This window comes from Brachionichthys hirsutus, chromosome 14 (genome assembly GCF_040956055.1).
Source record: "Brachionichthys hirsutus isolate HB-005 chromosome 14, CSIRO-AGI_Bhir_v1, whole genome shotgun sequence".
Lineage (NCBI taxonomy): Eukaryota > Metazoa > Chordata > Actinopteri > Lophiiformes > Brachionichthyidae > Brachionichthys > Brachionichthys hirsutus.
This window is the reverse complement of record NC_090910.1, coordinates 8,463,015-8,489,762: the sequence shown is the minus strand read 5'-3', so window position 1 is coordinate 8,489,762 and position 26,748 is coordinate 8,463,015. Positions and strand designations below refer to the sequence as shown.

The window sequence follows — 26,748 nt, the reverse complement described above, 5'->3', positions numbered from 1 at the left end:
AGGTGCCTGACGACGGTAGAATAGTAAAGAGACACGGCGGCCCGTTGACGGTCCTTCATTCAGCGTTTAATGAGGTTACATTTAAACGAGCGTAAACACAGACACAGACGGCTCGATTCACATATTCATGATCAATAAGACTTTTTTTTTTTACATAGCACCCTCTCATCACAGCCTTCTCTCTCCGCCCCCCCCCCCTCCCCCCGAATCCATTATCGCCCGGCGTGGTCGAGTCTTCTTCATTTAAAGTTATCGCCACGTTAAAAAAAACTCGCCCTCCTGCTGTGCGGCGAGTGTTTCAGTAAAAACATTTTAAAAAGGCGAGTACGCCGGTTAGCTGGAGAGGAACGTTTCTAAATGTTCTAACCCTCTCGAGCTCGGACTATACATGGAAGAAGCACCTTAACGGGACGTCTATAGTGTTAGGACAGGTAGAGGAGGTGTGTTCACAATGCTTCAGAGTGCTTAGCGTAATAGTACTAGTGTCTTTACAGTGTGTGTGTGTGTGTGTGCGTGCGCATCTTGAATACACCCCCAGATTTCCAGTTCTGGACCAGTCAGCTTACATCAGTCTACAGCATAGGATAGTTGTCGGTGTGTGTGTGTTTTCAGCATCGCTGTGTGTGTGTGCGTGTGAGACGACACGCGTGCGTTCCTTGTGTTTGCGGTTCTAGTCGTTTCATACATAAATTAATCCGACCAATCGTTCTCCTCTAACTCGGAGTCGTCTTCGGAGTCGGAGTATTCCACGGCGATGCGCCGCGACAGGATGGTGGCCACGTCGTTCCCGACCGGCTCCCTCTTAGCCTGCTGCTCCTGCTGCTCCTGCACCTTCTTCAGCTGGATGCCTGCAAGGAAAAGACAGAATGTAATATTAAAAAAAAAAAAAAACAGGAATTTTACGTGATACAAATGCGTTAAAATGTTAAGGATATATTTTCTGCAATGGATAAAATCAGATGGCTCGGCTTGCGTCAGCTTTTAAAAGTGAATCTGCTCCCAAATACTGACAGAAAATGTGTAATTATGTAATATTATGTTTGAATATGTTTGATTCCCAACAAAATATAGACCGTGTTTGTTTATAAAGTAGCCATTTCTTATTTATATTTCTCAATATTAGAGAATTTTTAACTTATTTACAATCAAATTGCTGATATTTGAAAGGTTACACAAAAGAATGTTTCTCTAAAGAGAACACACACACACACACACACACACACACACACACACGCACACGCACACGCACGCTCTTACCCATGCGTATAGCGGCCAGCAGATCGCTGCGGGCATCATTGACCACCGCGGGCTCAGCAGGTACAGAGGAGGACATCCTGTATGTCGTTAAGTGGGAGGCACCGGCTGGAAGGGGAGGAGGCGGAGGACCGGGGGGGGGCGGAGCTGCGTGAGCTCCAGATACAGGTGGCGGAGGCGGAGCGTAGCCGGCGGCACCCATCATTGGCCCGGGAGACATCAGACCTCCGGGGGGGGAGGCAAAAGCCGTTTTGGCAGAGGGAATGAGAGGGGCTGGGGGTGGGGGAGGGGGCCCGGTGTTGGCATAGCCATCCATACTGCAAGAAAAAGAACGACAATTATTTATTTTTATTATTATTATTTATTTGCTGCCACACGCCTCATCAGGGTGGGGAAGTGTGCATACGACACCACTAGGTGGCAGCATTAGCCCAAAGAAGAAGAGGTTCGGAACATTCAGCGCGTCCTACTGAATCTGTTTACCTGTAGTCCATGGGTGGCAGCGACATCGAGCCCCCATTCATCGCCTCAGTGGGTGGGGGGGGCAGCGGTACTTGGTGGTGGGCCGGCCCAGAGTCCCACCCTGATAGGCCATCGTGGTCCTTCCCCTGCCGTCGTGCTCTCCTCCTGCACGGGGGCCGTGCCCTGCGGCCATCTGGGCAGCCAGGATGCTGGGCGGGGGCCCGGAGTAGGTGTGAGCGTGGCCGGCGTTGGGGTAGTGGTGCTGATCCGGACCGTGACCCCTGAGGGAGACGTCGGGACGGAGGGAGTGAAATACGTGCGCGGTGGTGAGAAGAATGGCGCGGATCGCGTGACCCACCTGTTCTCCGGCGACATGGAGCCCTCAGAGGAAGCCCCCCGGTCTCGGTGGATCGTGTGTCGATGGTCCGGCCTCAGCCTCTTTATCCAGAGCCATCATGTTCCACTCCTGCCGACGGTTCCTGGCCTTTCGGACCTTCTTCACCTCCCTCTGTAACGTCCCGTCCACGCAGCGCCTCTGCTCCTGAGGGAGAGACGGAACCCAAACGTTAGCGATCAGCTGCGCGATACGTAAACCACATCCTGAACAATCTGCACCTTTTGCTTCCTCTTCTCTTTCCTCTTATCCTCCGTGTCCTGCAGCATCTTCTCCTTCCACAGGTCGAAGAAGTAGGAGGGATCCGTGTAGAACTTTAGCGCGTCCTTATTATCGTCCCTTTATAAACAGACATCGAGAAAGTGGATGGATGCAAAAAAAAAAAAAAAGTCTGTACACATACGTATAACTAGGAAGGCGCCGCGTCGTTGCTCAACCGAAAGAAAGCGAGAGAAAAAGGGAATATTTTGTGTGTTCCTGTGGGAGGACTAAGTTGGGGGGCATAAAAAAAAAGGCATGAAGTTTAAATGTGAAATGTTGTAATACATCGGATTAAATGTTCCTTTTATCTTTCTTCTCGGTATCAAATTGACGTTAAAATAATATCCAGAGACAAAGTGCGCCGTCGACCGACATTGTGTTATAACACCGAACTGTTCACAGACAGGAGACATTGTGTTATAACACCGACCTGTTCACAGACAGGAGGACATTGTGTTATAACACCGACCTGTTCACAGACAGGAGGACATTGTGTTATAACACCGACCTGTACACAGACAGGAGGACATTGTGTTATAACACAGACAGGATGACATTGTGTTATAACACCGACCTGTACACAGACAGGATGACATTGTGTTATAACACAGACAGGATGACGTTGTGTTATAACACCGACCTGTACACCGACAGGATGCTGAGCGGCGGCGGCTTGTCGCTCAGGTTGCACATCTCTCGGACAGGAATTGGCACGCTGCTCTTGACACCACCTGCTGGTCCTGAGTGGTAGAGCTTTTGAAAGCTTTTCTCATGTTGATGTCCTGCAGGGAAACTGAGAACACAAAAAAGAAGGAAGAGAGGAATAGTGGCAACGTCATCGGTCTGCGGGGAGAGGAACGAAGGACAGAAGAATCGACATTGAATGACCTTGACCCACCTTCTTCTACGGTGGAGTCCAGCTGTGTGACCTTGACAGCGAGCCGGTCGATGCGGTCCTGGAGACAGCTGGCACGCATGTAGAAGGCGTTGGCCTCTTTGAACAGCTCGCCAAATATGTCCTCTGCGTGTTTACCTAGGAAGAAGAAGAAGAAGAAGAAGAAGAAGAAGAAGAAGAAAAGGACACAGAGACAGACACCCAATCAATGAGACTGTAATGTGACACAAGGTGAAGAGTTGAGTATGTTCATACAGCACTCCAGGCCTTTGTGGGTATTTATACACACCCAGTATATATCCTATATATAGCCCCCCCCCCCCCCCAGCTGCCTCCCAACGCAGGCGTGTGACACTATGAGACACAAACAGAATATGACTGGGTCGATTTAAAAAAAACAAAAAAGAGAGAGAGAGATTGTTTTGAATGAATAGTGAAGAAGTCTCGGCGCCATAAAGGGAGCCAATTAAAAACAGGCTGAAGCGTTGAACGCCGACACGGAAAAGCATTGCTGAAGGGCCGGAAGACGGATCTGTCCGACACAGTTACAGTCAGCATTAGAGTCGATATCAAAGGGTTCATTACACACACACACGCACGCACGCACACACACACACACACAAGCAGCAGCGCGTCTCACTCAGGCTGCTGAGCTGACGGATGATGGAGGAGAGCGTGTTGGTTCATCACGCACTCCAGCTCGCTGTCGATGGCGTCGGGAAGTTCCCCGCGGCAGAGGTAGCGGGGGCCGGATGTTCCTCTTCACCAGCGGCATGGCGAGGCCTCGAAGCAAGGCGAGCAAGCAACGCGGTTCTGGACCGGGTCGGGTTCTGGGTAGACGGAAGGGCACCTCCGTCCGCTACATCAGCCCTACGGACGAGAGAAAGACCATTTATATAACAGCGATATGGATTAAATACCGCAACTAACAATTTCACACTGTATTTGAAGAAATAGTTTGTCTTTCAAAATGTCAGGAGCCCAAATATTCAACCCGACGGCGAGTTATTTTCCGCTGATCTATTAACGGACTTCCTCTTCTAGCTCCACTCCAAATGTCGTGTTTTCCCTGGTCTTAAAGACCGGATACACTTAAAATGATCACATTTTCACAAGCTGCCTGATTAGACTAAGTTAGAGTCCATATTGTACAATATTTTGAACCAATATTGATTCCAAGGCAATTAAAACTAAATGCAACCTCCAGGAATAAAGATGAATTCCCTGTACGGGGGTCATTTCCTTTCTATAAATAATACAACTATTGCAATGATTTTGTGGGCGTCGTCCACACAGCTGTCTCTGCATGTATAGTATATTGAAATATGGAACGCATGCGGCTGAGCCGGGGGCCACAAGCCAGAGGACTTGCAGCGTCCAGCAGAGATTAAAGCATTGGGGGGGGGGGGGGGGGGGTACAGGGTCTAAACTAATCCCGGACCAGCTTGTCACCAGCCCAGCTGGAATCCTGACCCAATCAAGAGATTCATGCATAAAGTCAAACCAACGTCAAAAGGAGAACTCCCATGATGCACCAGAGCAGCGTCCCAATCAGAGCTTCTTCCTGCGGTCTGCTTCCTGGTCCCTCCCCGTGTCACATCCTCTGCTTCCTGTCCGAACGCTTGACCGTAACAATGCATATATACGGACCAAGAAGGAGTCCGGAGGACAGACGGGGACAATGAGGGTCCGGAGGGACAGACGGGGACAATGGAGGGTCCGGAAGACAGACGGGGACAATGGAGGGTCCGGAGGACAGACGGGGACAATGGAGGGTCCGGAGGACAGACGGGGACAATGGAGGGTCCGGAGGACAGACGGGGACAATGGAGGGTCCGGAGGACAGACGGGGACAAGGGAGGGTCCGGAAGACAGACGGGGACAATGGAGGGTCCGGAGGACAGACGGGGACAATGGAGGGTCCGGAGGACGACGGGGACAATGGAGGGCCCGGAAGACAGACGGGGACAATGGAGGGCCCGGAGGACAGACGCCCATCAAACACTGGGAAGGCTCCTAATAGCTGACCGGTACAAAAACAAACTCATTTTGGACCTTGCAGATATTAATTTATGCAAAAAGGACAACATACAAGCGTCTTAAAATATCAGTATTTTGTTATTTTGGTGAAGTATCTCCAGCGAGTTGCTTTCTGCGTCTCCGCAGGAAACTACTGTAATCACATATCCTGTCTTTGCTGCTGTCCAAGACGGAAACGAGACGCTTCTGCCAATTCCCACCAGCCAAGTCCTCGTCTGCCCCCCCCCCCCCCCCCGTTTTCTCAGCTAGCGGCCCCCCTGAGAAACCCCCTCACGCCAACAAGAGGAAACAAAGAGTACAATTATAGCATCGTGTGCTGCCACAAAGGACGCTGGACACAGTCAATAAGGTCTTTGGGGACAGAGGACGCTGGACACAGTCAATAAGGTCTTTGGGGACAGAGGACATCCTTGGATTGTCCGCTTCCTGTGGGATGGGATGGAATAAGAGAGATGATTGCATGTTTTGCTTCCTCCTGTCTGACTGGCATGACGATCACATAAATGAGGCGAAATAATGAGCGACTGGGGGGTGAGCAGCGGGACGGAGGGAGGGAGGGAGGGAGGGAGGGAGGGAGGGAGGGGGGGGGGGGGGGGGCAGGCCAAGTCTGCTAGTGCGAAGTGACGGCAGACTGGATGCAGAAGAGAGACGCGATGAGGACGAGACCGAAGGGAGCGTCAATGAGACGGTGTGTGTGTGCGTTAAGAGGGGGACAAAGTGTGTGTGCTTGGTGGGGGGGAGGGGTCGGAACAGGGACCTCGGGGAAGCCGCTGAAAGGTTCCTGGACAATAGAGCTCCGTTCACACGGCAACAGCGCCAAGTCTCCCATGCATCCTCCTCCTCCTCCTCCTCCTCCTCTTCAACCTTCTTCTTTAAGGTTCCCTGTGCTCTCGCAATGAAAACCTAGCAAGTGGCCATTCCTCCTCCTCCTCCTCCTCCTCCTCCTCTTCCTCCTCCTCCTCTTCCTCCTCCTCCTCCTCCTCCTCCCAGCCAGGGAGAACCCCGAGCCTGAACATATGGCCTCAGCGCCAGAGAGGAGAGCATCTACTTATGCGTTAGAACAGACGCCTGAACTTTTGATTTTGCTGTGTGTTTGGATTCTTAATTACAGCCCAGCAAGCAAGCGTGCTTAGATTTCATACAAACATACATGTACACACACACACACACACACACACACACACACACACACACATCAGGGAGCCTCTCAAACGTCAGCAGAAACAACGTCTTTGATCCTCAGAAGGTGGCCTTCATGGTAAAACACACACTTCCTGTGGCTCCTTACATCGCTTACATCTCCACACCAACACCCGGAGACTTGGGGGGGGGGGGGGCTTTACTGGGGGGGGCCTTTACTACTGACGTGAGAACTCCATTAAGAGCTGAAGGGAGTCGTTATTCATTTACGAGCCGAGCACAGCGTTCTGCTTTGCTTGTCCTGATGTTATGAAAAATGCAGCTTGAGTTACGTCAGGTCAAACTGCCCGAAATAAAAACTTTATTCAGCCACACCTGTCCAACAACATCCCATAATCCACTCCGAGACAACCAGAGCGGTGTTTAATGCCAAATGGAAGCAATGATTCACAGCAAACTGCAAGTATAGAAACACATTTTGTGACTTAAGTGTTTATATGCAGGAAATAAATGACTGTTAATTGTTTAATTAACACAAATGTAATTAAACCTATCATGTCTGGAAATATAGAATATCTTCATCCAGACAAACCCAGCCCTAAACTGCTGCGTGAAACTGGGTGTGTTACTTTAATTCAAATATACATGCAAATAATAACTAGTAATAGATTACTACCATCACCAATAAATAAGTAATAAATAGCAGACGTGGTTTTACTCTTCCTCTTTTTTACAAGCTGTTCGTGCATGTTGTTTTGACCCTGTCTCTCCAACAAGCTGACACAAACACACACACACACACACACACACACACGCACACACGCACACACACACACACACACACACACACACACCCACCCACACACACGCACACACACACACACACACACACACACACACACACACGATCAATCACTGTTACTGATGGGCTGACCCACATCTGTCCGTCCACCTCAGTTCCCACGAATTTCTGATAGTTTTAATGTTATATTTAACCGGATGTTATAGTTTTAATGTTATATTTAACCGGATGTTTACAGTCTGGAGTCTTTCAAAATGATTAACAGGAGATGTGCGAAATAAATTATCGAGTCAAAGTTGTTCGTAAACAAGAAACAGAAACATTTTCAAGGCAGAATTCGGCTCCGGAGATTCCGTTTATTATCCTCTACTAAGGGAGGGGGGCACTAAGGGAGGGGGGCACTAAGGGAGGGGGGGGGGGGGCTACAACAACTGACCACTTGGCTAGCTAGCCTCTGTCCAGTGGTCGAGTTTTTAGTTTGGATAAATAAGACTATAATCAATAAAAATAGCAAATTTGACCTATTTACAAAATGTATTATTATATAAAAATATTACCAGCAGAATCAGAAGAATCCAGGGCGTCCGCGTGTCCCGTTAGATCCTCCCGTTAGATCCTCCCGTTAGCTCTTCCATCCTGTGTCCCCGAGCTCGTCTGGCCACTCTGGGTAAAAAAAAAACTAAAAAACGATCCTCTGAGGACAAGGGGCGTGCCCCAGCGGCCAGCTCTACCAATCATATCTACAAATAGGGGCTTTAACAAATGATGGGCGTCCACTTAAACCAATCGGCTCTCTTAAACAGTTACGCGTTTAAGAGAGACGTAAGACTATCCAATTAGGAAGCGGAACCGGAAGGGAAGGAGGCGGGACCACAGATGGGCGTTGCCGAAGAGCTTAATTTATTTATTTCCCGTTCCTTAACGAAACGACAAGGATTTTAGTGGCTTTCGTGACCTTTTAGACACGAATACGTATTTAAATAAAGAGTAAGAACATAAAACTGAGAACTGGACAGGATTTTAGGAGGTTGGTTGGTATGTTTCTGGTAACGATCTGAGATACTATTGTGTAACAGACTGAAATAGATGGGCCAGCATCCTCCAAGAAGAGGATCAATGAGAGGAAATACTATACTTAGATCTAAGATCCTCTGTCCCACGAGTGATTATAGACAAAAACAGTCTTAGACAGATAGCAGCCATCAAATTAGGAAAAGGAAGCACTGTATTGCTTCAGATTGCAGATTAAGTTTAGTCTATTGGAAAGGTAGTTTCATTGTTAGATATTTAGTGGTATTATAAGGGGCAAGCCATGGCTTGCACTTCTGCCACATCTGTCAGTTTAGCATCTATAATTGATCTTCTCGTGAATATCAAAGCACACACACAAGTCTGTCACGAGGGGGAACACTTCAGACAGAAAAGACGGAACCGTCTTAAATCTGTCTCTCCCACCAGATTTGAGTTTGTGCATTTTTGACTGATTCTTGAATCTGTAAATGGAGTTTTCTTCGTTAAAATGTAATATTTTTTTCCTGACCTCATTCTGGATCAGATCCGGAAGACATTTTGCATGATGGTGCATATCGGACCCCTTTTACGACTGAGTGAATTGAATGCATATCTTACTAGATATTCTTTTTTTTAAAAGCCTCCATCATAAGAAAAAGGGAAAATCCAGAGTTTTTTTTTTTGTATCCAGACTGGTCGCTCTCAAAATTTAATGGGATCTAAATTAGACAAGGCCACAACTTCAGATTTTTTTCATCAAGATCCATCCAGCAGTTTTTCCCGTAATTCTGCCAACAGACCGACAAACATAACCTCCTTGGCGGAGGCAATAAATCAACCTTCCCACTTTTTATTGTCAGGATACTTGCTTCATGTAAAATATTTCAATACAATACAGTACAATGCATTTCCATCGACCATCCTCCATGTGACTGGTTGGCTTTGCCATCATGTTGTAAGGCGTGCCCGCAGTACACGGCGTCCAAGTGCTCAGCCGCCACCGGCTGATTTGCTAGCGCTGCCATGAAAACAGATTAATTTATAAACTACTATAACCTTTTTTTTTTTTGTCCTTAGCCCCCCACAATGCCACAGCTGCGGGGGGGGGGGCTCTCCACATCCTCCCAGCATGCTTCACAGCAGCTTAGTTAAGTCCTCTGAGGACCACACACACACACACACACAAAATAAACTAAAAGATAGATGCACAGACAAGAGGATGGTCAGACAGGGAATCTGTCATCGCTGGCAGTCAAGTAGCAGCTTTCAGGCTCAAACCGAACTTCAATGGGAAGTGGGCGGGGCGTAGGTGGGGGCGTGGAGACAGGCGGAGAAGAGGAGGGAGGACTTGACGACACAGATTCACGTCCGACATCCTCAAACCAAGCGATCTTCTCTTGGCTGGTTTCATCGCGTCGGAGTGACGGATGCAGGTCGGACTCCACCGTGGAATAAATTCACATTTTGCTCTCTAGCTTTGTTTCCAATACTGGAGTTATGGTGTGTTGCTTAAGGTTAGACTGCTGTCATTCACCCCATTGCTGCAGACAGGGTGCCCTCTGTGGGGTAGGGGTGTCGGGGGGGGCTGTTTCCTTGGACAGCCCCACGTTCCTCGGTACATTCGTTTAGGTGGGCATGGTAAGAGCTGAGTGTGCGTGTGTGTATGTGTGAGTGCGTGCGCGCGCAGGTGGGGTGTCTCAGTAGCGGTGGGTTTGGTGGGAGTACTGGGGCGGCTGTTGGGAGGTAGAGGAGTATCCCATGCTGCTTTGGGGCAGTGACGTGCTTGGTCCGGGGTTCTGGTAGGCAGCGTGTGGATTGGAGCGCTGCCGAGAGAGAGAGAAAAAACAGACGTTACGCAACACTACTCATTATATTCATTCAGTTTCACCCCTTAGCGGAAACCATAAAGCGCGTTCTGCAGAAAGCAGTGAAGAGCGCGGGATCATGGGAGATCGATAAGAAATCTCCACTGCCATTTAAAATCTAGCTGAAGATGTTCACTATAATGGCTTAAGGTTTACACACATTTGTGTTTATAAAGGAAATGTTATTGCTAATTTCTGAGTATTATTATGCCAAGAAGGTTTGGTAATTGTCTTTAATGTGAAATCCAAGATGACTGCTATAAAGCAAACGATCGTCTCAAAGAGTTTTAGTTGCTAAAATATTTCTGTCCTTTGCTTCTGATTCGCACCTCTCAGGATGCAGAGGCCTACCTGGTAGTCGGAGGTCATAATGAGGCCACCTGAGGTAGTGGTGGGTGGGACAACTCGCACTTTCTTCAGGGGCGGGCCCTGGGCGTGGCTGTTGTCAGGGTTACCAGTGTGCCCCGCCCCATTTGTGTGGTTGTTTCCCTGCTGCTGCTGGTTCTTCTAATAGGAGCGATAGAGAAGTTGTTTAGCCCCATTGATTAGTAACATTTCCCTTCCCCCCCACATCTCGGTATATTTCCACAATAATCAATGTATTCCGGACTTTTTCCGCCTTGTCCTCTGGCTCCTCCTCCGTTAAGAACTCCCTCTTGGGGTACGGAATCTGGCAGCCTGCAAACACACTGCAGGAAAAAACACAAACGGGTATACAGTATTCACATGAAAAGCCAAATCATTGAATTATGAATTTTTAGTACGTGTGCGTTGTGACTCACTCGGAGGTGGGCAGGGGCTCCTCCAAAAAGTAGGGATCCTGCATGGCCTGCTCAGATGTGATTCTACGGATGGGATCCATCGTCAACAGCTTCTGCAGCTGTAATGAAAAAAAAGAATATTAGCCTCAAACATAAAGTATAATTTACCATGGAAACCCAATTGATAGCTGCATGACTGCCATACTAGCAGCCTCACGTCTCAGCTCTATGCTAATTGCGCAGCATTGCCGGGGGGGGGGGCATTTTTAACTCACCAAGTGGAACGCTTTACTGTCTGGTTTGACTTTATGCTTTTCCATGTACTTTATAAGGCTGCAGTTTGTGTATCTGTGACAGAGAAGGAACAGATTTAACAATATCCTGCCTGCAGTGCGATGAACACACGGAGCTATTACAAGCTCAAGGATGTCTTCGAGCCGGCAGCCACTCTGCTTCGCTCTTACATGGCTCGTGATATAAGAAACGGGGACAGCGGCGCAGACTCACGTGTTCCTCCTAAAATCCTTCATCAGCGTAGAGTGTTCTGGCATCTTTTTGATGTCCTCCCAGTCTTTATCTGTGTAAATGAGGGGAATGACAGGATTATGCAACATCGCACACCCCCCCCCCTCCCTTCAAAAACGGATTACTTAGGTTGTAAAATCTGGATTACATTCTCTGCACACAAATGCTTGCGAGTTTACCACGACAACCTCTCGTTGCAAAACGAGCATAGCAAAGCGTTGGATGGCATTTGTCTTTCAATTGAACTTGAAATGGATGTCTTTGTTATCTAAGCTTCAATAAATAAATAAAAAAAACACCTTTACAAAAAGACTTTGCAGAGGAATTGTCAAACGTATATCTCGCAGAGTCAAAACGACACAACTAGGGCAGAAATGGTGGAAGGATCAGAAGCCACTTAAGCGAAGTGGAAAATATAGGCCCAAATGTAGCCTGTGAGTACGGTAAGAGCTTCTATGTTTATGACTCGGCTTCATCTATCATGTCGGTTGATGTTAAGAGCCCAGAGATCATATTGTTGCCTGAAGAAATACAAGCTAGAGACGACTGACAAAATAATCTGCCTTGGTTAAAAATGCTTATCCACAGCATTTCTGATATAATTGCAGCTGTCAGTATTAATATGTGTATACTGCTTGGAAGAAAAAATATCTTCAACCCCACCCCCCCACCCCTTCCCTCCCAGAGTCCGGCAACACTGGAGTCTCACCGGCAGGGAAACCCATGACGTTAAAGATGCGGTCCAGCTGGTCATGGTGGTAAGGGTTACTGGTTTTGATATCCTCCTGGCGACAGTGGAATATGGGCTCAGACGTCAACAGCTCTGCAAAAATGCAGCCAATCGCCCAAATGTCTGAGAGGAAAGCAGAGCACACACACACGCCGGCTTAGGCTCTTGCCAAAGTCAGTTCAAGCGGCCGCACACCATTTACACGCGAGGTTGCAGAATCCTTACCAATGGCTTTGGTGTAGTGCCGGGCCCCAAGCAGTAGTTCTGGCGCCCTGTACCAAAAGGTGACCACCACAGGATCGAGATCGGCTAAAGGCTTGAGCGGTGAATTGAAGAGACGGGCAAAACCCATGTCAGCTGAAAAATAAATAAATAGATATTATAGTCATTAAAGAGAGAGTAATCTCAAAACGAGAATGATTTAGCATTTCAAAAAAGGTCACAAAATAGATACCTATCTTTACTCGACCCCTCTCTGGCCCCTCCCCCATCACTAAAATGTTAGCTGGTTTCTGGGAAAGAGGCAGGAGACATATTAATCACTAGTTAACATCTGTCCACGTTTCAATTACTGGCAGCGAGTCAAATGGCAGTGATAAAGTTTGCATTGGCTCATTTGCTGAGCTCCAGTCCTGCATCTGCACTGTAATGAAAACTCATTTTGCTGCCGTCTAGTGGAGGAAAAACAGACTGCAGCACACAAGAACAGGCATTTAAAAATCTGTAAACAGCATTCCTTTGAATATACGTTCATTCTAAAAAAATAAATAAATTACAAGACAAAAAGCTTATGCATGTACTACAATTATTAATGACTACATTTAATAACAAATTATAAATCGACATCTTTTAACAGACACGAAACTAAACTAAACGCAGCCCGCTTGCAGCTTCATGCATCACTCACTAACCGGTGCGTCGTTTCCCCTTCTACCTAAATATCTACTCCCTTACAAGGTCTCTGTGGAGGACCCAGTTGGCGTGAAGGTAATGGATGCCATCCAAGATCTGGTAGAGCAAAGACTTGACCATTCCTCTCGGCAGCTGAAGTGGCTTCTTGTTGGCCTTGGAGGCTCTGTGGAACTTAATGATGTGCTGCAGAAAGACAAGATAATAGTAAGCGCGGTTTGTGTCGCACGACAACGGAACACAATCACTTGTGTCGCAGTCTTCAAAAAAAAAAGGCCGTTAGAAGGGAAGAGTGTGCGTTTTTACCCAGAGATCATGCTCGGCGTAGTCAAACAGCAGCCATACTTTGCGGTCCGCGTGCGACAGGAAAACCTTCTGCAGCGAGATGACATTGGGATGCTTCAGCTCTCGCAGCAGCTGGAATACACAAACAACAGTCAGAGGACCGACCACAGACACGCACACGCACACACGCACACACACACACGCACGGCAAATATCCACACCGGCAAAGAGAACGTTTGTACTGATTCATGTGTGTTTTATCTGTACTAATGATGCCAATTAATGCAAATACAGTATCGCCCGTAAAACCGGACACAATAAGATAAAAAGAAGATTCATTTGGGGTGACGTTGGGTCTATCCTCCATATGGATTATATTAATAGACATGTTCTTATTCACGCTAGCTCCTCAATTAGCGACAGCTACTGGCGAGGGTGATTCAGACATTGCACAAGCCTCTTGGAACGGCGTGAGGGCGTTTAGCAGAGAGCAAACAAAGCTCAGCAGCTCTCACTGCGATCTCTCTGCAGGCCGACATGGAGATGCCGGTTCCTTCAATCTGCTTGAGGGCGTAGTCTTTATCGTCCTTCCTACAAACAGAGAAGCAGAGCGGCATAAACAGCAGAGCAGACTGCAGCCCCCCCCCTGAGAGAAGTCTGCACAGAAACATAAATGGGGAAGGAGGGGGGGGGGCACACTTGGCATCTGGCACAGAGAAGAGGGCGAGTTGCATTACCTCCAGATTTCTGTAATCAAGCTCACCTCTGAGACTCGAAACAATAGAGGGGGGTCAGGAAACGGGCCCATGTCTGGCAGCGGGCGAGGGGCGGAGCAACGGGACTGGCTTTTACTTGAATGAATTGACCCCCCCCCCCCCAATGCTTTATTCCCCCTCATGCCTACATCCAAACAGCCGTCTCCTAACGTGAACACAAACATCTTTAAACGCTCCGAGGCTGCCAGGACGGGCCCCGTATGGAGCCGAGTGGCTGAAGCTGCCTCTGGGTCCAAAGCTCTGGTCCAGAATGTAAAAAAATAATTACATTATTATTATTTAAAGATGGCGGCTTTGTCCTACGGGTTTGATGGTGCAGAACTGAACAATTATCCAGTTCTAGTCCCAAAAATAAAAAGGCCAATATTTTGCATTCCATTCCCAATCATTTGATGTCCTAATTTCGTGTCATCCTTCCACTATTGCCTGAAGGACAAAATACTAAAAAAAATACATTAAAAAAAGAGGACAGATGTGTGCTGATGTTAAAAGTAAGAGAGGACAAATAAACAGGATGAAAAATATAACCAAAGTCAGTTTATATATTATATTCAAACCTTTGTATAAAAAAACCCCAAAACAGATTTACTTGTTGAGTTTTCCTGCAACATTGGGAAACAAACTTCATGCTTTCTTTTCAGGTACGTTTTAACAGAAGCCACGATCAAGGCGATCGATCCACGCAGAGCCGAAGGTCAGCCGGATGTCAGCATCCTGCGATCCACTGCCTTCCCCTTATTTCTCCACATCAATCTCAAACTTTAATTACCATTAAATTACATTTCGGTGAAGGAGGGGGGGGCAGGTGAAGGGTCGACCGGCCCGAGGCCTCCCCCCCTGCTCATCCACTCACCCATCTTTCCTCTTCGCCTTGAACACATGCCCGTAGGTGCCTCGTCCCACTTTGCATCCTTCGTATTCGAACAGGTCCTCGACGCGCTCCCGTTCGCCGGTCAGTTTCACTTTAAAGTCGTAGTCCATTTTCACCCCCCCACCCCCCGGTTCGGGCAGAAGGTAAAACCTTTTTTTGGGTTTATCCGGCTAGTCGTCTTCCCAAGCGAGGAAACGTTAGTTTTCGTCAGCCGAGCCTCCACATCGAGTGTCCCCGGAGGATGATATTCGTACCGGGCGAGGACGTTCGGTGTTCGGGGACCGTCCGAGTGGGAAACCGAGTCCGAAATGTCTTCCTTTCTCTCGTCGCTGCGTTTCTCGCAGCCGGTATCTGTTCCAAAAGAGACTCACAAGCGGTAACGTATTCCGACGCAGTAGTGTCGTAAAAACGTCGTGAAAGTAGTCCCTGCCGCAGAGAAAGAGCTGAAGGGGAAAATAGGTAGACAGGTGACCCCCCCCCCCCCCCCTACGTGGGAATTCACCAGTCGTTTTATTTAAAACAAATAAAAAATGATATAAACACGACGAGTTAATTATTCCTAATGTCATTGCCAAGTCGAGTGTTTTGTTTGTTTATTTATTTATTTTTTACAAAATTTAGTCCCATACAAAAAGCGCAGAGGCAAAGAAAAATGTGAAAAATGTGAAAGATTACGATGACGTTTCGTGGATGGATGGAAAATATTCATTCATTTGAACAAAAGTATAAATCTTAAGGATATTTTATTGCCACATTACCACAGACGCATCTGATTTTTTTTTATTGTGATTAAGTATTATTAAATAGTTTTCCATGGGGGATTCTGTGTAGCATCAAGATATATTAAGGGTGTTGTGATGGTCTGTAGGGAAACATGTTGTTTATTAATTTATGACATTGTTTACAGAATAATAACTCCAATGCTCTTAAGCAATAAGGAATAGGGTTGCATTGTAATAACACCCCATGCTATGTGTTGCAGCTGATTCTTTCAAACTAATTACACCATTTTCCTTTCACTACTTTATGTTGTGGATTGCCGGCAAAGCGCTTTGAGGGTTTCGTTTAACAAATGAGCTCAACTGTTTGGGTGGAAAACAACTCAAAATGCTCTACTTATTTTAAGTGTTTAATATAAGACTCTCCATATGTGATATACCGTAGTAATTTTCACAAGTATTTTTGTGTAAATCTCTCCAATGTATGAATTTAATATTGTAAACATTAATGTGTAAAGTTGTACAAATGAACAGAAACTGACAATGTAGATCAAAGACACATTCAAGTTGTTTATGTATTATATCTATTTTATATTTGTTTCCTTATTATATTTCTTGTTAAGTTATATTTTGTGTTCGTCATTACACCCAGTTTTTGGTGTACCTCCTCTGCTAGGAACCATTGTAAGCAGAGTAGTTGTTTTCGACGGAGGAAGTCGTGTAACACCACTGGTCCCATCTTGATTTGTGGGAGAAGGGAGAGCAAAGCAACCCGTCCATATTACCGCTGCTTTGTCAGGTAGTAGATTCGTTTAACGCTATTGTCATGTCTTATAAAGCTGCGGTAATATACATTTGTAAGACCTGTATACACTAAGTCCTCTATAAAAGAGTTTCTTTAAACATTTATACGTGTAAAGTTAATTAGTCTCATAGCTCACTGCTAAGTCGGCTAACACTACTGTCGTCGGGCTGCTAATTTGCTAGTGCTCGGCTAGCAACTTAACCGTGGCGCACTCTGAATGACACTTCGCCCCTTTTTATAATAATCGAAACTGACTGATGCTTCTGTCCGGAATTGCAGTTAATCATTAAAAGGCATTTATTTCGCAATTATCTGAATCTGTCAAAAAAAAAAAAACGCTGACCGATTCTTTGTCTTTGCCTGCGTTTTACCCAGAAGATGCATCCGTTCAGTTCGTCGGCTTTGTGGAGCAGCGATTGGACGCCTGGCACGTCCGTCATTAAGGATAGGACCGTGATTGGTGGTTAACCGGGATGACAACGCCCGTTTTAGTTGCTTTACTCTAGTGGCTTCAGTAATGTGGCCTTCCGGAGCTACTCTCGTAATATGGCTGATATTGTTCAGACGAAGCCTCCGTCGTTATTCGGGAGTCCGTCAACTGTCCATTGCGGCGAACCAACCGAGTGTTAGCCGATGGCTGCTGTTGTCGGGCTAAAGGCTAGCACCATTTGGCAGAATGCTCAACCCCGAGTCTTACTTGTGGAGTCTCTCGATAGAAAATGGATGGCGTAGTCTTTAACCGTTTGTTTCCATCGAGGCTAAGACAAGCGAATGTATTTCCCACATTTCTACTACAACTTGGTGATAAATGGTAGAAATACTCAGTTTGAATGATTGTAAGGGTTTTTTTTTACGTGAGTTCAGCCCTTATTTATAATAGCAGCTATAAAGCTGTAGTAGTAGCTTCGTATGACATTCCACCCACCCCCCCCCCCCCCCCCGTTTTTGACTCATCTAGCACTTTCCACGGTGATGGACCCTCCTGGAGGGGGGGACGAACGGAGGAGGCAGGCGGAGCGTCTTCGGCGGGAGGAGGCGTACTATCACTTCATTAACGAGTTGAGTGAAGAGGAGTACCGCCTCATGAGAGACAACAACCTCCTTGGCACCCCGGGTGAGGACCAAAACAAAACCCCTCCTGCTACGCTAACGCGTGTAACCTTATCTCGCAAATATACCTGCATAGTCAGTGACGTGAATAAAGATTTCATTTTATATGTTGCCATGGTGACGTTCTGTATCCGCTCTGACCCGCTGCTTTCGTTACGCTTCGCAGGCGAGGTGACCGCCGAGGAGCTGAGGCAGCGTCTCGACGGAGCAAAAGAGCACATGTCGTCTCAGCCCGGCGCCGAGCAGCGCGCGCAGGCGACGGATTCTGGCGAACGCCAGAGCGGCAGCGGCGGCGGCGGCGGCGACGGAGAGGAGAGAGGAGCTGCTGGGAGAAGAGCGGCAGGTAGGGAAGAGGTGGAAGGGCTTGTCTCTGTCATCTTCCGCACCAGAACGATAAAACTATTTATATCTTCCATCATAAATGATGTGAAACTGGATTATTATGAAGTAATCGTTGTAAAATCTTCCCCTTCACAGTTTTCAGACATTGTTTAGGTTGAATATTGGTTGATCATTTATTTGAATTTAGAATCAGCGATGAAATGAATTGCTTGTGTTTTGACCGGGTTTGAGTAAGGTAAGGAGCTAACTGGCTGAAATTCTCATTGCTCTAAGAGGACGAAGAAGAAAGGAATAATCTTGTTATTAGCTGTTTCTTTTTAAATAAAATACATTTTAGTATCTTGTTCCGTTTTCCTTTTAACAGGCGCCGCGGAGTCTGGGGCAGACGCTTCTAATGGCGACTCGCTATTGGAGTGGCTGAACACTTTCAGACGCACCGGCAACGCCACCCGCAGCGGGCAGAGTGGCAACCAGACATGGCGCGCCGTCAGCCGAACGAATCCCAACAGCGGAGAATTTCGCTTCAGCCTCGAAATCAACATCAACCACGATCAGCCAGAGCCGGGGGAGCACAGCGACGCTGCGGATCGTCCGGAGCCGCCCGCGGCTGCCCCGGCCACGGCTTCACCGGCTGCGCGCACGACTTCGTCTTTCTCCGACCCTCGAGCTTCGACCGCGGCGAGGCCGGCCCCGTATCCCACCCCCCGCCCGGCCCTCAGCAGGAGGATGCAGACGCGGCGCACGCGCAGCAGCTCCACCACGCTCTCGATGGGCCCTCCTGCGCCTCCTTCGGCTGCTGCCGCTCCGCAGCCTCCGGCGCCTCCTCTGACTGACGCCTTTCTTTCCGTCGACCGACCCACGCCTCGACAACAACAACAACAACAACAAACCCCGGGAGCGGAGGTCGCGCAGGGCAGCGATCACATCTCCGCGTCCATAGATTGCCCCCGCATTTCGCCCCAGTCCGGGTCTCAGGTCCCGTTAGCAGGACACGAACCTCGCGGCAGCAGGACTCGATCACGTGGCCGTGCACGCAGGGCGACGGGTTGGGCTTCGGCCCGCATGCGGAGCCGTTCTCCATTGCACAGGCTACCTGTTGCTACGGCTCCGCCTCCAGGCGGCGGCGTCAGTGACTCTAGCGTCCACACGGTGGAGCCAGGCGGCGGCACAAGCCCCGGTTCTACGGGAACAGTAGAGACTGCGGCGGAACCCACGGTTCTAACGGAGCCGGCTGGCGAACGCGAGAACGAATCTCAAGTAATAGGATCAGGAAGTTCTATTCGACGGCACCCGACTATCATGTTGGACCTGCAGGTGAGGAGGATAAGACCCGGCGAGAACCGCGACCGGGACAGCATCGCCAGCAGGACGCGTTCTCGCGCGCGGGTGGCTGAGAACACAGTCACGTTTGAGAGCGACAGCGGAGGATTCCGGCGCACCATCTCTCGCTCCGAGCGAGCCGGGATCCGCACCTACGTGAGCACCATCCGGATACCGCTGAGGCGCATCAGCGAGACGGGCCTGGGGGAGCCCAATTCCACAGCCCTGCGTTCCATCTTGCGCCAGATCATGACCGGGTTTGGCGAGCTGAGCTCCTTAATGGAGACGGAAGCAGATTCCGAAACGGTTGCCGGCCACGCAGACGGCGCCGGCGTGAATAATAACCCCAGCTCCGCTCGTCTCCACACAAACGAGAGCGCCGGCGGCCAAAACGGACCGGGCGAGGCAGATAACGAAAGGGTGGGGCCGGTTGGAACGGAAGAGGATCAAGGTGGGCAGACGGGGCTTCCAGCGGGGGTGGTCGGCACCCCGGAGGGACGGGCGACCAGCAGGGACACCAACAACCTGGTGGAGAACGGCACGCTGCCCATCCTGCGGCTGGCGCACTTCTTCCTGCTCAACGACGAGGAGGACGACGAACACCCCCGGGGCCTGACGAAAGAGCAAATCGACAATCTCTCCACGCGCACCTACGGCCAGGCCAGCCTGGAGGGGGAGGGGGGCCGCGCCTGCAGCGTCTGCATCAACGAGTACGCCCAGGGAAACCGGCTGCGCCGCCTGCCCTGCTCCCACGAGTTCCACATCCACTGCATCGACCGCTGGCTCTCCGAAAACAACACCTGCCCCATCTGCCGGCAGCCCATCCTCGCGCCGCATCGCGACTGATTCTTCGGCTCGCAAACTATCGCAACTATTGTGTTTCCCCCGGACTGGCTGAACTGGAGCCATCCAAGCGGGCTACGCGTGTACATAGCGCTTCAACGGTTGCATTTCTTCGGAAAATATCCCTGGGGTTGAACCAAACGGAAAAATAAATTATAAATGCAGAGAATTAATGAAACTTTATTTTTTTAGAATCTTTGTTTTCAGCAGTGTAGCGCTTTTTATTTTCTTTTGTTTTGTGCGACTTGTTTCTCTGGTCTCTCGTCACAAAGCTTCAGTGGCTCGTGTCAACGGACGGCGTTCATTTAAGGAGCTTCTCTCGCTGTTGCTGACGAGTCTGACTTAACGCTAATGCCCGATACGCGCGACTTCTGTCACAACTGGACTTCCCAAATCACTTTCGGACTGAATTTCTTTTCCGTATGAGCTGTAAATATGTCAGCACTGCTTGTATTTAAGGGTCTTGAAGCAAAGATGCCCGTCAAACGTCAGGTTTAGGATGGAGGCCGGAAACATCCCGTCTTTTTTTTTTTACATTCGCCATTTTAAAGCTTTGCCATTGATTTTAAAGTGAGCCTTTTAAGTTGGTGAATAATTGTATGATTTAGGACTGTGTGTGTGTTTTAAGTTTAAAAAAAAAAGAAAGTTTCATTTTGTACCTGCCGACGTCTACATGCAATTTAATATGATTTAAATACGAAATTCATCCTTGCAAGTCACCCACTAAAATCAGCCACTTGGAAGTCATTAGCTTAACATGCGAGTAGCGCAACTTAAACACATGTTTTTGATCGGGAATCGATAGTTGTATTTGAGTATAAGTTGTGCAATATGGAGAATAATTTTATTTGCTGTTCATTATAGTTTACATTGTTATACCTGATTATCATCTCCACTTTAAAACAATGTTGTTTACCCTGAAATTGTTTCCTTTCGGTGTCCGCAGTTGGTCTCGAGCAATGCCTGATACATCTGCTGAAGAAAAGCTTGGAATGTGGAATTGCTAAATAAAAGTATTACAAATATGTAGCTAACTCAAATCATTCTTTATAATGTTTTTTTTTAGCGCGGAGTTTCTGGCTAGTTGGCTCTGCCAGTTATTGCAGTCTACTCCGTGTTCAAGTACCAGTGCAACACCTGAAAGAGGCAATTTTAATAATATATTCCTGTCTGCTTTTAATGTTATATTACTTTACATTTCTAGTGTCGCATAGTTGGATTACGTGGCTACGTTACCCGGTGTTTCCAGGATCACTTTGTCCATTGTCAACACTACGCCAGATCTACAACCCGTCACTAATAAAACTGCAGTTACGATGCAGTATTACACGTCAAAATGTGCGATTGTTTCCCGAGAATGTCGAGTCAAAGACGTGTGGGAGCACGCTGAAGAAACGATTCCACCCGGTTCAACTGCTTCTCACAAAGCTGCTCGGTGAGCATCGGAGGAAAGCGCCGTGACTCCTCAAGAAGTGAATATTTATTCTGTTCCTATTTAATAAAATGGAAATCAACATTGGAAAATTGTATAACATTGGAAAATTGTATCCTGTTACAATGTGATGAGAGAAAATGTAACGGTTGTGTAATATAACGAATGCCTTGGGTTTTCTTCACTGCTCCTTAACGATGGAATAAAATGCAGCTTTGTTTTGCCTGAATTAACTCTTGTGTATGGATCTATACCGGTAGCTTCACGTCACTGAATCCAAGTGTTAGCTAATTACTCTTTAAATAAAATGTGTGTTTGATGTGAATTGGAAAAAAAAACTTTAACCTGCTGTTTAGAAGCCAAAACTGGTAGTGATGATGGTTGGTAACATTTTTGAGGAGATTTCACTTTGGTTATTTTTCCTGACGGGATTTACTTTGAAAGTACCAACCGGAAGCCGGACCACTGACTTCCGGACAGGACAGCTCCAACCTGTCACCCCCCGCCGAGAGTAATGACGGTCCCCGAGCAGCAGCAGCTTGGGCCCGGGGCAGCGAACTACCGCCCTGCCGTGAACCCATGAGCATGACCCTCTTCCTCCCAGCCTCCCAGCATCACCGACGGAAAGATGTATTTCAACCGGGGAGCCAAGAAGATCCACAGCGAGGGAGGTGAGCGCGGAGCGGACATGTTTCTGCACGGGGAGCGCGATGGAACCTTTGTGAATGTGACGTGCGTGTAGAAGAAGGTCTGTTACTGCCGACCGTGGACCGCCGTGCGCGTGTGACGTACTTACCGTGACTGCGGCATGCGTGCGGGGCTGTACCGTTATTCTCGCTCCGTTGTTGCCACCGGGAGGTGCCCGGTGCCCGGTCGGAGGCAGCGCCGTTTACCCTTTTGTATAAAATAGTCTCATTAATACAAATGTATGGAATGTGTGTGTTCCCCACGACATGATGGTGACGTTATATATAATATATATTATATATTATATATTATATGTGGACCTCATGAACCGCATTATATGATATTTATTTTCTCAAGGGTTGACCCACCTAAATATTTAATAAATAAATACTAATTCGTTTGTGGTTTTTGGTCAATCCATGTGATTTGAGTTATATTGTATTTGAAAGGCCAAACAGAAAATTATAGTCCTCGATCAGCCGGCTTTAAAAAAAAAAAAAAAAATCACGTGACCGCGCTTCTTTTTTTTTTTTTGGGGGGAGCCCGTCCGGAAATGGATGTCTCACCCTAAGGCCCGTTCACATCCAGAGTCTGTGTTTACATCTCAGTATTTTTGCTCGCTCGTGCGTTGGAAATCGATTCCTCAGCATCACTGCACGTGTCTCCCGTTTTATAAATTTACCATTTGATCTTTTGATACTGGAAATTCACATTATTACAAGAAATTGTTTTTTGAATGTATAGCTACATAAAAAAACCTGCACAACCCCTGAGTTGACCTGTTAGACCTGGTAGTTTTATAGTTGTTTGTATCAGGATGATTAATGTGGGGATGTTCAGTCATTTAAATGGACACAATTTTGTGTTCATGCTGTCTGAAAGTTGCATAAAGGTCTTTAACACGGCAGTATTTCCATTATTTGATGTATAGGGGGGTGTTACTCTACTCTAGTATGTGCACGTGTTCCCTCCTGGATTCTCCATGCTGACTTTACTGTAATCCCCCGGAGCTTGACCTCTTGAGTCTTTGTTCCGATTTGGGAACTGCACATCCCTGGGGATGACGTCTGCTGCTAGCAGTCTGTCACATTGACTCACACAGTCTCAAACACATGAATACGCAGAGCAATACTTGCATTTGTATTTATGAAGGACATAAATGGTAATAATGTACACTCTGACTAACGGCTAACTATTTCCCCATCTTTGCCTTTGACACATGAATGCTCACAAATACTTTTTACGTTGGTAGAGTAAAATACATTACACTGTACAGAAAAATAAAATACTTCTGAATTATGTCACAATGTAAAGCTTTTAATAATGCACCGAACATTTATTCCAGATTTTCTTCAATAGGAATAGGACTTATTTATATTTTAATGTAGGCTGCCTCTTCTTCCATATGTGAGTCATGCAGTTCAGCGAACTGTCAACAATGCATCTGTTTTGGTAAGATAATGATTGGTCGCCATGGCAGCCAAGCTACTGGAGATGCCATGCGGGAGATACTGTAGGAAGAGTCCCAATGAATTTGCACCATGGAGGTAGGTCTGCAAATTGGGCACAAGAGGGCGCTCTCGGGCAAGCTATAAGTTGTTGTTGTTGTTGTTGTTTTGCATCTGTCATACACAGGCATGAACCTTGTCACTATGAATGCTTCCGGTGACAGACAGATCCAAACGCCAGGATGTGTGTGTTTGGAGTACATTGTGTGTACTGACATGTTGTCTTGTGTGTGTTGTTTTTCTCCCGCCGCGGCCGCTCCAACGCCGTCAGAGCAGTTAGTGTTGACCCCCGTTAGGCAGGAGGCTTCTGAACCGCAGGATCCGGGCCGAGGCACCGGCGCTACCATGCGCGCCCGCCTCGCAGGCGGGTTTGACCAAAGTGAGTTTGCTTAAAAACAGACTGGATGAAGCCCTATTCTGATCTTCAGCCCCAAATTGCATGCGGCCATGGGCGGCGACTATAGGGGCAGGCCCCCCCCCCCCCCGACCCCGACCCCTGGCCCTGAAGAGCTACGATGTCTAGCGACATGCTACGGCGTCTCTGGTTGCTGTCTGCAAAGGTGAAGGCGTGACCTCACCGCCGTGTGATCTGTAGCTCCTTCGGGCCAGGAGGGGTGAGCGTTGAACGGACCCGAAGCCACGTACTAATAGTGACTAGCCTGCATATATGCATGCTGCAGAACACGAATCATACCTGCGTGGACATGCATCCCTGCAGCGTGTCCATATCAAACACTGCTGCATGCATGAAAGGCACATACGTGAGACTATGCTATTGATTTTAATGATTGGGCGGGGGTGGAGGGTGCACGTTGGGGCCTTGCATGTCGTCTGTCACCCAAGTGTGCCCGAAATACAGCGCGAGTGTGTGCCTGTCTGTGTGTACGCATACATTGGTTTAGCACCTGTGTGTGTTGCACTCTCACCTGTGGGATTATCAGGTTATAGATTAGCAGCAGGTGAAGTTGCCGAGCAGGCATACAGGGGATTAGCTCGCGTGCTCGCTCGGCCGTAAGAGGCTTTCTAGCCTTCCCTCCGACTCTGTAGTCCGGCTGGGAACGCAGCGCCTGCGAACAAGGCCTGCGGGCGCCGCCCCCACCCCCCACCCAGGAGGCCAGGACAGCCATGGGACGCAGGGGCTACCCAAGTAGACGACGCTCTGTTGGTAATGCTTTCCTGACCAAATGAAGGGAGATTAGGATTAGGGGGAGGAAGTTTAGCTTTATGTTTTAACTTCGTTGAAACGAGTGAACTGGCTGTGGCTCACTGGTCGGGTCAAGAACACTTTGATGGAGACGGTGACTGATGGAGGATTAAAATCTGAGGGGGGGGGGATTCCAAAAACTTTGCAGCCATGTTTCCAAGAGAGGAGATCAAACGAGATCAAACGTGCTCGGATAACTGTTGTTTGTAACGCGCTCAGATTTGCCTTCCGTATTCAACCATGCAAGTTCAAATGTTTCGATGAATTTTCATTTGGATGACGACAATGTGTGTGTGTGTGTGTGTGCGTGTGCATGTGGGTAAAGGTGATTCAACACCTTGGGATGATTCGCAAGCCTTTCTACTATAACTGCTGCTATAATTAGTAGCTCTTTGTGTCTGGCTCGTATGTCGTTGGGCTGCAGTGCAAGAGAGGCGGCGCGTATCTTTTAGATGTGACCGGATTACGCGTCTCAAAAGCCACATTTGCATCGTGACAAAAACACAATTCTGTTACTAACGGAGGCTGAGGCGCAAAATCAAAGCGGAGTGTCGGGTGAAATATTCTCTGCGAGAATATCCTGGAAAATGTTGATTAATTATGCAGCCTGTGACTATCCATTATTCAGCAGCGTATCAGCGGTGAAAGTTTGTTTTGGTGGGAGGCCGGATCGGTCTGCGGGTTCTGACTGCAGGTTATCGGTGCCGGTCCGGCCGGCCGGCGGCGTGCTGTGCGTCTGCTGACTCACTGGAGGCGCATCACTAATGAGTGACAGGGGGTGACTGTTGCTGTGCTGTCGGTAATGGATAACCGGGGGCAACCAATCGGTTCCTTTAGGAATGGGATTATCGATCTGCTCGCATTGATGGATTTAAATTGGTTAAAAGGTGGACGGGAGGGGCAGAGGAGCGGTGCAGGGTCTGTAAGAATAGAAATAGATAACCCGGGGGGGGGGGGGGGGTAATGCTATCACTACCTTTAACCTCGTCATTCATCTATTATAATCTTTCCTTACAATCCCTCCTTATCGCGATCGATCCCATGCAGCACCGTTAGCGGCGCGGCGTGCTGACCTTTGATCCCGTAGCTTATAGATCTGTAGGTGTGGAGGTAACGGACTGCTCAGTGATGCAGAGATAAGAGAGCATCTTGCTCGGGGAGACTTTGACCTTCTCGCTCTCTGCCCCGCGGAGACACACTTTGTGGTGTTGAATAGTTCCGTTTCTTACTTTTTACAGAGATGGAAAGGCAATGATGTAAACCGAAAGAAAAAAAAGTCCAAAAGAAATAGAAAAGTCCATCGAGACCCCCCCCCCCCCCCCAGTAGAACCCAAACGTCTACAGGTTGAGTTTTAGCTGTTTCCCATGCAGCAACAAACAGAGGCGCCACGGTAGACCTGAAGCGGGACCGGGCGGGGCTCCTGGCCCTTTTAAACGCGGAGCCCCGACTTTGCCCCCCCCCCCGCTGCACCCAAGCGGCTCCTCCATATGGCCGCGTCTTGCTGTCCGGACTCTTAGCAGTCGCTCGGTGTCCGGTAATCGACCCGTCCGCATCGCTCCCGTGGCGGCCCAGATGACCGGTTTGACGGGTCAGGATCTCCCACCGGCTCCGGCGGCTTCCCTCCCCAGCGAGGCCGGCAGAGGGACGAGGCTGCGCGGGCGTCCCGCCGCGTCTGTCCGCGCCAGCTGAGTAAATAAACGATGGCGGACGCAGCCCTGTTGTTTGTGTTTGCGCTCACGTCACCAAAAAGAGCCCCCACGCAGGACTGTGCGTGGTAACACGCATAATATATATTT

General features: G+C 48.2%; 3 protein-coding genes across 3 annotated transcripts; 1 reads left to right on the top strand and 2 right to left on the bottom strand.

Moving 5' to 3' along the window:
• Positions 1-52: 52 nt before the first annotated feature.
• Positions 53-7,893, bottom strand: wasf3b (WASP family member 3b). Its single transcript, XM_068748135.1, is given in 14 exon segments — positions 53-848; positions 1,258-1,571; positions 1,738-1,819; positions 1,822-1,997; positions 2,075-2,151; positions 2,153-2,257; positions 2,332-2,449; positions 3,012-3,096; positions 3,099-3,164; positions 3,270-3,404; positions 3,907-3,946; positions 3,948-4,013; positions 4,015-4,136; positions 7,806-7,893. Coding segments are annotated over 13 exon segments (1,449 nt in total). The 5' UTR covers positions 4,042-4,136; positions 7,806-7,893; the 3' UTR covers positions 53-690.
• Positions 7,894-9,095: 1,202 nt separating this feature from the next.
• cdk8 (cyclin dependent kinase 8) lies at positions 9,096-15,091 on the bottom strand. Its single transcript, XM_068748136.1, has 13 exons — positions 14,964-15,091; positions 13,850-13,925; positions 13,356-13,466; positions 13,095-13,235; positions 12,595-12,652; positions 12,366-12,497; positions 12,120-12,263; positions 11,393-11,462; positions 11,161-11,233; positions 10,907-11,004; positions 10,735-10,813; positions 10,476-10,631; positions 9,096-10,082 (listed from the first exon to the last, which is right to left on the bottom strand). Exons 1-13 carry the CDS (start codon positions 15,089-15,091, stop codon positions 9,957-9,959), a joined length of 1,392 nt encoding a protein of 463 aa, XP_068604237.1. The 3' UTR covers positions 9,096-9,956.
• Positions 15,092-17,477: 2,386 nt separating this feature from the next.
• On the top strand, positions 17,478-21,644 carry rnf6 (ring finger protein (C3H2C3 type) 6). Its single transcript, XM_068747971.1, has 3 exons — positions 17,478-17,619; positions 17,782-17,958; positions 18,322-21,644. Exons 1-3 carry the CDS (start codon positions 17,478-17,480, stop codon positions 20,121-20,123), a joined length of 2,121 nt encoding a protein of 706 aa, XP_068604072.1. The 3' UTR covers positions 20,124-21,644.
• Positions 21,645-26,748: the final 5,104 nt, after the last annotated feature.